The sequence below is a fragment of the Empidonax traillii genome, unplaced genomic scaffold, assembly GCF_003031625.1.
Source record: "Empidonax traillii isolate 1590-97213 ecotype Southwest subspecies unplaced genomic scaffold, ASM303162v1 scaffold1487:size278866, whole genome shotgun sequence".
NCBI classification, from domain to species: domain Eukaryota; kingdom Metazoa; phylum Chordata; class Aves; order Passeriformes; family Tyrannidae; genus Empidonax; species Empidonax traillii.
Window position 1 is genome coordinate 233893 of NW_020956680.1, and position 8043 is coordinate 241935.

The 8043-nt window shown below is 44.7% G+C and overlaps 1 protein-coding gene across 1 annotated transcript in view; it reads right to left on the reverse strand.

The window, feature by feature from the left end:
* TANC1 (tetratricopeptide repeat, ankyrin repeat and coiled-coil containing 1) overlaps positions 1-8043 on the reverse strand; it is a 55343-nt gene that overhangs the window by 32189 nt on the left and 15111 nt on the right. The window contains exon 2 of the mRNA XM_027907516.1: positions 5630-5846. Within this exon, the coding sequence (XP_027763317.1) occupies positions 5630-5846 (217 nt within the window). The remainder of the gene's footprint in view (positions 1-5629; positions 5847-8043) is intronic.

Genomic DNA, 8043 nt, shown 5'->3' on the forward strand with positions numbered 1-8043 from the left:
TTCCCAGATGGATACAAGTTTCCTGTGTCCTGTATTCTCCATGATGCTAAAAAAGCAGAGGAATTACTTCTTACACACAGCTGCTGCTGTTAAGGAGCAGCAAGTTGCTGCACTGCCACTCTGGAGAGAAACACACACTCTGGGCTTTTTGGAACACGAGGTCTGCTGGAAAACAAACTCACTGTACATGGTGTGTAAGCTGCAAGCAACTCAAGCAGGCTGGATTCCCTTCTTTCTTCCTTCCTGCTGGTGTGTAACTCAGGACTGCAACTCAGGCTCTCACTGTTCCTCCTCCTGGTCTGCACTTCCCACCCAAACAGAGTGAAGTCCCTTCAGGGAGCTCTGGGGAGAGACTGTAGGGCTGATGCCAACTGCACACATGGCCCCACTAAAGGGGCTTTCCTATCTACAGTTTGGGTCTTCAAACAGCATCCTTCTCCTTGGCTCAGAATTCAAGGCCACTCTGAAGCTCTCTCAGACATCCCACACTTTGTTTATTAAAACCCCACAATATATTTAGCTTATGGCATTTCAGCCACAAAAAGCATCCCATCTTTCCTTCTGGCCTCAGATGTTACATTGTCTCTAAAAACTACATTGATTTCTTGCTCATTTTCCCGAGCGCTCTAAGGCTGATGACTGCTTTGAAAGAGAAGTTCCATCTCTCTCCTCCTTGGCCTCAGGCTCCCAGGGTCCCACTGTCAGAGAGCTGGGAAGCTTGGCCGCCCCATCTCAGGGTGTCACTCCCCAAGAACGATCTGGGTGGACCCACCTGCTCTTTCAGACTTCCATCTAAAAGTGCAACATGGAACATGGTGACAACCCCATTTCTTAGCTAGGAAATGCTGGTCAGTCATGTATGAACATATGTTTGTATCCCTAGCAGAGAGTCTTGAGTCGATTCCACTTTTTCCCCGAAGGTCAAGAACCACCTGTCGGCAGAGGAGGCTCTTCCAACGCTACTGCCTAACGAAAATAAGGGGCATTGGCCCTGCTGGAAACAGCAAAAAGTACACACTCCTTTGTAATAAATTCTCATTCTTTAAGGAGACAATAGTCCACACCTGTCATTTGTAAGCAGAATTATACTCAAATGTATCAAGGCTGAACAACAAAAAAACCAATCACTCTAAAAGAACCAGAACAACATGTAGCAGTCATGTAAAACTAGATCAAAATGGAAATATCTTTGGGATGTGTTTTTAACACTCATGTTTTAAGCTCTGAAGGAGACCCTTTACTGAATTTTCTTCCTCACTTCCTTGCTGTGGAAGTGGCTTACAGTACCTGCAAATCTGACATAAAACATTGCAGTAAGTATGAGAATTCATGGTAAGTTTATTTTCATGCACTGTCTAGAACAGGCCACATGAATTAATCCATGGATGAAAAAGGATCCATTTAAATATGAACTGTATCTCCACAACAGAAGCACTTTTCCAGAAGTGTAAGGTGGCTGAATTAGGACTGATGGAAGTTCATCTGGGACAGGGCTTTATCAGCAGCACATGGCAGAGAGGAATCCAAGTAGGGGAAACCCAGTCCCTGGTGGGCTCCTGGGACTGCTGTTCAGGGCCTTACCGGGAGGCAGAAGTGGTCACCAGATATTTAGGAGTTCTAGATGGATCTTCCCTCTGACAACTCCCCCCGGCCCTTCTTTCCCAGCCTGCACCCTCTGCAGGTTAACCCAACACTACCTCACACTGTACCTCACCGTCTCCTTTTCCCTGCAACTCTCCCTCTTCCAGGCAGAAAATACCAGGGCAGTCTATTCCAATGATTCCCCTTCAGCACCGTCCCACACCACCGTCGTGCCAGTCGAGCTCTGTCCTCCCTCGACTGTGGATGTTTAAAGTTGGTACTTTAAAGTTACATCACTCTCCTCCTGAGGAGGACAAACTACAGATTTATACAATTCCATAAAATACTTCCTTTAAATAATCTATTGCTTTCCTAGTAATTCTTAATGCCTTTTTTGACTGCAGAAAAGCTGATTTTTCAGAAGATGTGCATTCCCTTCCTTTCCCTCCCATCAGCACCAAGTGGAGCTGTGCTGATCCTGGGGACTGCCCCACGCAGGTGCTGGACCTTGGACCTGGGACATGCAGGAGGAACAGCTCCCAGAGCTCTCAACGGCAGGGCACAGAACTGCAGCTGAGATGGAACCGCTTCTCTGACCTAGTCTAGTCTCAAATATCAGGTATGCTGATAATTTGTTTATTAATTAGAAGCTTTAATTGAAGTTCAATTTTAAAACTAATTAAAGTTCTATTGCACATTTATGGCAGACTCTCCTAGCAGCCATCTCTTGACATTCACTGGTGGCAATTCCCTGATTTCAAAGGAAAGCTGTTCCCTTTCTCTGTTCAAGCATTATTGTATCACTAATTTAAGCCAGCAAACATTTATTTCAAGGGCAGCAGCAGTATCTTTCACTTACACCTTAAACTCCAAACCCACATTTTTTTGGAACATCCTTTATAAATCAGTATTTTCATTCTTTTAGTTGATCCTCCTAAACCAGAGTACAATCAACTGCTACCCCTTTAAGAACATGAATACTGGTTTAGCTGTAAGATTTACCCGTAAGATTACCAATTCAAGTAATGTTCATTGTAGCTTTACTGTAGGACAAATTCAACTTACTGTGACAGTTTTTCATGTACTGCTCCCCTTCCCAGCATTGCCCTGCTGACAACTTTTTCCTTGTGCTGCTTGTTTCTGCTCTTTTATCCACCTTCTCCTCAATGAACTGTCATTAAGGAAGTTTCTGACTCCAAATGATCCAGTAGCTTTAGTTTGCCATTAATTTCAGGTTCCTTAGTGATTTAAGATATAATTTCTTTCTTCCCTTGTTTTACAGTCAGAGTTGAATCATAGAATCAGCTGGATTGGAAAAGACCTCAGAGATCATCAAGTCCAAGCCTTGATCCAACCCTGCCCTGGTTCCCAACCATGGCACTGATGCCACATCCAGTCTCACCTTAAACACCCCAGGGAATGGAGGGTGGTGACTCCACTCCCTCCCCGGGTAGCCCATTCCAATGTCTGATTACCCTCTCTGTCAAAAATTTCTTTCTAATATCCAACCTAAACCTGCCCTGCCAGAGCTTAAGACCGTGCCCTCTTGTCTTACTGAGAGCTGCCTGGGAGAGGAGACCAACCCCCACCTGGCTCCCCCCTCCTCTCAGGGAGTTGTAGAGAGTGCTGAGGTCACCCCTGAGCCTCCTCTTCTCCAGACTAAACAACCCCAGCTCCCTCAGCCTCTCCTCACAGCCCTTGTGCTCCAGTCCCTTCCCCACCCTCCCTGCTCTTCTCTGCCCCTGCTCCAGCCCCTCCATGTCCTTCCTGACCTGAGGGGCCAGAGCTGGACACAGCACTCCAGGGTGGCCTCCCCAGCCCCTCCATGTCCTTCCTGACCTGAGGGGCCAGAGCTGGACACAGCACTCCAGGGTGGCCTCCCCAGCCCCTCCATGTCCTTCCTGACCTGAGGGGCCAGAGCTGGACACAGCACTCCAGGGTGGCCTCACCAGCGCTGAGTGCAGAGTAGACAAATTTCCTAGAAAAGTATGTATGATGACCTCAAATAAAGATGTTTTCATGAACATTAGTGCAAGTAAGTACTGGTTAACTACAACTTTAATTTTTTAATTTATAACTGTGAAACACACTCAGAAAACTATTTTTAAGTATAATTTTTAACTAGAACTACTCAGACTCAATTAAGCATTATGAAGAACTCTTCACTAAAATCTGGGCAGCAGATAGTGAGTATCAGCAGTGAGAATAGCCAGTGTATTGCATCAGTCTAGTAGACACTAAATAGAGTTTTATTTCAGGGAAATAAGTTATGTAAGAGTATCACCCAGTATATATCTGACCATCAACCTGTGCAGCCGTAGGAACAGAATTAAACGCAGAACCAATGACCACATGTCAAGGGACACTCTTTTTTCTGCTCTATTACACAAAGACTTAAAAAAAATATTAATGGTATTATTTACACTGAAAAACACGCCCCTAAGCAGCCGAAATCAGAACTTTGTTCTACCACTGGTTAGTTAACTTCATCACTACAGCCCAATCCTTTCACTCACCATATCCTGAAAGATCTGTAACTTGCTATCATGCTACTAAAACATGGAGCTTTGAAATCAGAACATTAGTATCATCTTTGTACTATTCTTGCCCCAGATGTGAGGCAGCTAATTTATATTAAATCATCTTCCATTAGCTATAGTTTGTTCAGAGACTAAGGAACAGCACAGAATGTTTCTGTCAGCATCCTATTGCCTAGTTAGGTCTTTGTACAAAATAATGACACATAAATGTCAGTGCATTCCCAGCACTTTATAATCTTAAGAACTCTCCTCCTTTGGCTGTGAATCACAGTGGAATGACTTTGCAGTCACAGGGAATGTGGCTTTTCAGTCACCATTTATCAGCTGCTCATCATTTTCTGCAAGAGAACCAGTTAGCAGCCACTCCTCTATAAAAATGTAAGTCACTACCCTAAATCACAGAGTGAGGGGCTTGGTAAAATATTATCTCAAAGGCACCCAGAGTGCAGGAAGGTTTTCTCAACAGTAACAAAACTAAGAGGTATATCCTGACCTTCACTTAAGTCTTGGGCAAAAATCCCATTTCCTTCCCCTCTTCAAGGACTTCACCCATCCTTTAAAGTTCTTTAGCACACAAACCACTTGTAGCAAGGGACAAAACATCAAAATACCATTCTGTGGCTCAAAACCTTTATGAGAACTGTCAAAACCAACCCAAAATTATGTAAGTATAAAGCAAGATTATTATTTTTAAATTTGGAAAGGAGAAAAAACCACTATTGATAGGCAAGTTAAACCAAGAATACTTTTTACAAACTGCATTAGCTATCCTACAGCAATTCTTTGAACAATGGTGTTTTTTTTAATTTTATGTAAAATGGGTTGTTAACCAAGACATTTCTCAGTGCTGACAAAAGCCACCTTTCAACGCTCTCTGTTCCCAGACCTTACAACTCAAACCTGTTGAGTGTCTCCACAGGCAGCAGGAACATGGACAGTGTCACTTGGTTGCCCAGCTCTGCCCCCAGTGAACCCAAGTGATGCCGGTGTGCTGGAATGATCTCGATGCACAGAATGCTGATAAAAGGAGCCCATGGAGCCCCATATTTAGCCTGGTTCACACACCACCGTGTTGGTACCACTGAGGACACAACCCCTTAAAATTAACAACTTCCTTGTCACTTCCACAGCAATTTGTCTATTAATACATTTACATTCGGAGACAGGAGTGAAATAAATGAACTGCAAAAGCAAAAACACCCACTCTTACACAGTCACTAACATATGTATCAACAAAGGGTTTTGCAGCAGTCCTCTACCTGACATACTAACCATAAATAACTGGACTTAAGCATATTCAGATATTTCAGTACAAGTATTCCCAACATCAGTTAATTTCCTGCCATACAGAATAATATATTCTATTTAGTAACCAATTCCCTTTTTTCCCTGGGAACATGCACTGCTCTCGTTTTTGTTGCAAAAGTTCAATATGATTTTCCTGTGTTAGTTTATGTAACATCTGTCAGTAACTGAGCTAACATGCTGTGCAGGTGTGAGCGGCTCACTGCTTCATTTTACCTGGAGACTTCTTGTTAGCCCTGGCCTGCATGAGGTAGGCCTGGCGTGGCAGCAGGGGCGAGGACGGCAGGGACATGGAGACTCCCTTGGCCACGTTCATTCTGTAGGTGTCCTCGGGGCCCGGCTGGTCCCCAGGGGGCAAATCTGCATTGTGGCCAGATGTGGCTACAGCCTGCGAGGCATTCTCTGGGCAGCAATCACCTGCTGAAAATAGAATTTTATCATCCGTTAGCTGATGTGCCAAAATAAACACCACAGAGTTGCACTGAAATACAAGCATTTAACACACGGGAGCGTTTGCCAGCGACAACTGAGCGTGACTGGTCTGACTGTGCCCCCTGCACTGCAGAATCCAGATAACCATCAGAAAAATGTAAATACAAGTAAGCAACATTTTCATTTAATGTACTACACATCAAAAGGGGGAAGAAAAATCTCACTTTCAACAGTCAGTACTTTACAGGTTTCTTTCTTAGAGGTAAGTTTCCTATGAAGATAAAAGTATTTTTATAGCTAAAAAGGTGTTTTAGGATCGCCGTGATAGCCTGAAAGTCAGGACCACCCGAAAGGTTGTTTACTGAACTAGTTAAAGGAGGAATTTAGTTGGGTTGCCTGTCACAAGGAATGGAAAGGTAAGTCACTAAAAGGTACACTCAGAGATGACCAGTCTAAGATGTTTTTTCACTTTGAGTAGAAATAAAGAGGCTAAGAATTTTTTCTTTTTTTTTTTTAATTTTGAAATTAAACTTTCACAACAGCCGATTCAAGATTTAAAATTAGGTTTACTGTGCTGAATAATAAAGAATAATAATGTGAGTTTGCTTCACAAGTTGTTGAAGAATGCACAGACAAATCTGTGATATTCCATTTTTTCTTTGAACATAAGCAAAAAGCAAGGAAGTAGAATGATAATACTGCTAAATATAATTAAAGAATACTGGAATTCTTGCTAACAGCTTTTTACTAGATACATTGCCAGGTTTTAAGTTGGAATTTGTATAAGTATTCCAAGTGGAATGCTGAGGGGTAGAGGGGTGCAAGAAGGTTAACAAGTTCACCTACAATTCCCTCACTTCTATTTTCCCTTTTATGATGACACAAACAATCTGTTTAATTCACTGTCTTCTTAGTTGACTTTTGAATTTTGAATTAATTTATCCTTCTCTATTGTATATGAAATGTTACAACATGGAAGAGAGTTGGATGGGGCTAAATAGCTCTAATCAGCGTGTTCAGATTATTTGATCATGACAGTGACTGGAAAGATATTTTACAGTCAATACACAGGGACACCACTGCATCTTAGCAATTTTTGTGCCAGCAGTACTCCAGTCTTCCTCTTCCCTGACAGCCTTGCAGATACTGGGGGAGCAGTCTTCCATGGCTCAGATTCTGAGACCAGTATGACTTAAACACCGAAAATCTAAAATGTGTACCACAGAAATTCTCCTCTTCAATCACTTAATATCCTAATTTCACAGCAAACCTTTGCTCATTGCCACTCACATACCCATGGTGTTCAGACAGAACAGCTCTTCAGAGCAAAGAACACACCCTCAGAGAAGCCAACCCTACTGGCTCCAACCTACGGATGCCGTATCCTCACGATGTGAACATGTTTAACAGGACGGTGCTCTGCAGAAACTCTCCTGTTATAAATGGGAATGGTGAGGATACGGCGGAATAGCAGGCAGCTGTTAGACAAATGTCATTCCAAGAAAGCAGAAACAGTCCTGCTGCTCCTCCAGGCCCTTTCTAAAGAGCTGTAAACCCGCAACTCAGAGACCAGCTGGGAGCCCTTGGGAGCTCAGAACCCAGGGACACCAGGAACAGCAGGAACCACCCTCAGCCCCTGGGACACTGCCCAGCCCTTCCTCCCCTCGAGATCCAGGAGCAGCTTTAATGGAGGGGCCTTGGAACAGCCCCCGTCCCTCACAGCTGCTGGATGAGGATCCCCTTCCCTCACACACCACGGGGGCACAGCAGAACTGCTCCGTGCTGATGGCAGGGGCTCCCAGAGACAGTCCAGAGTCCCTGCCCAGGCACTGCCAACACCTGGAGAGGGCTTGTGGCTCTGGAGTCCAGCCCCGGCCACAGGACAGAGCCCTCAGATCTCTGAGGGACCCACACACCCTGCAGCTCAGCCCCAGCCACAGGACAGAGCCCTCAGATCTGTGAGGGACCCACACACCCTGCCGGCCACAGGACAGAGCCCTCAGATCTCTGAGGGATCGACATACCCTGCAGCTCAGCCCCTCAGATCTCTGAGGGACCCACACACCCTGCAGCTCAGCCCCTCAGATCTCTGAGGGACCCACACACCCTGCAGCTCAGCCCCTCAGATCTCTGAGGGACCCACACACCCTGCAGCTCAGCCCCTCAGATCTCTGAGGGACCCACA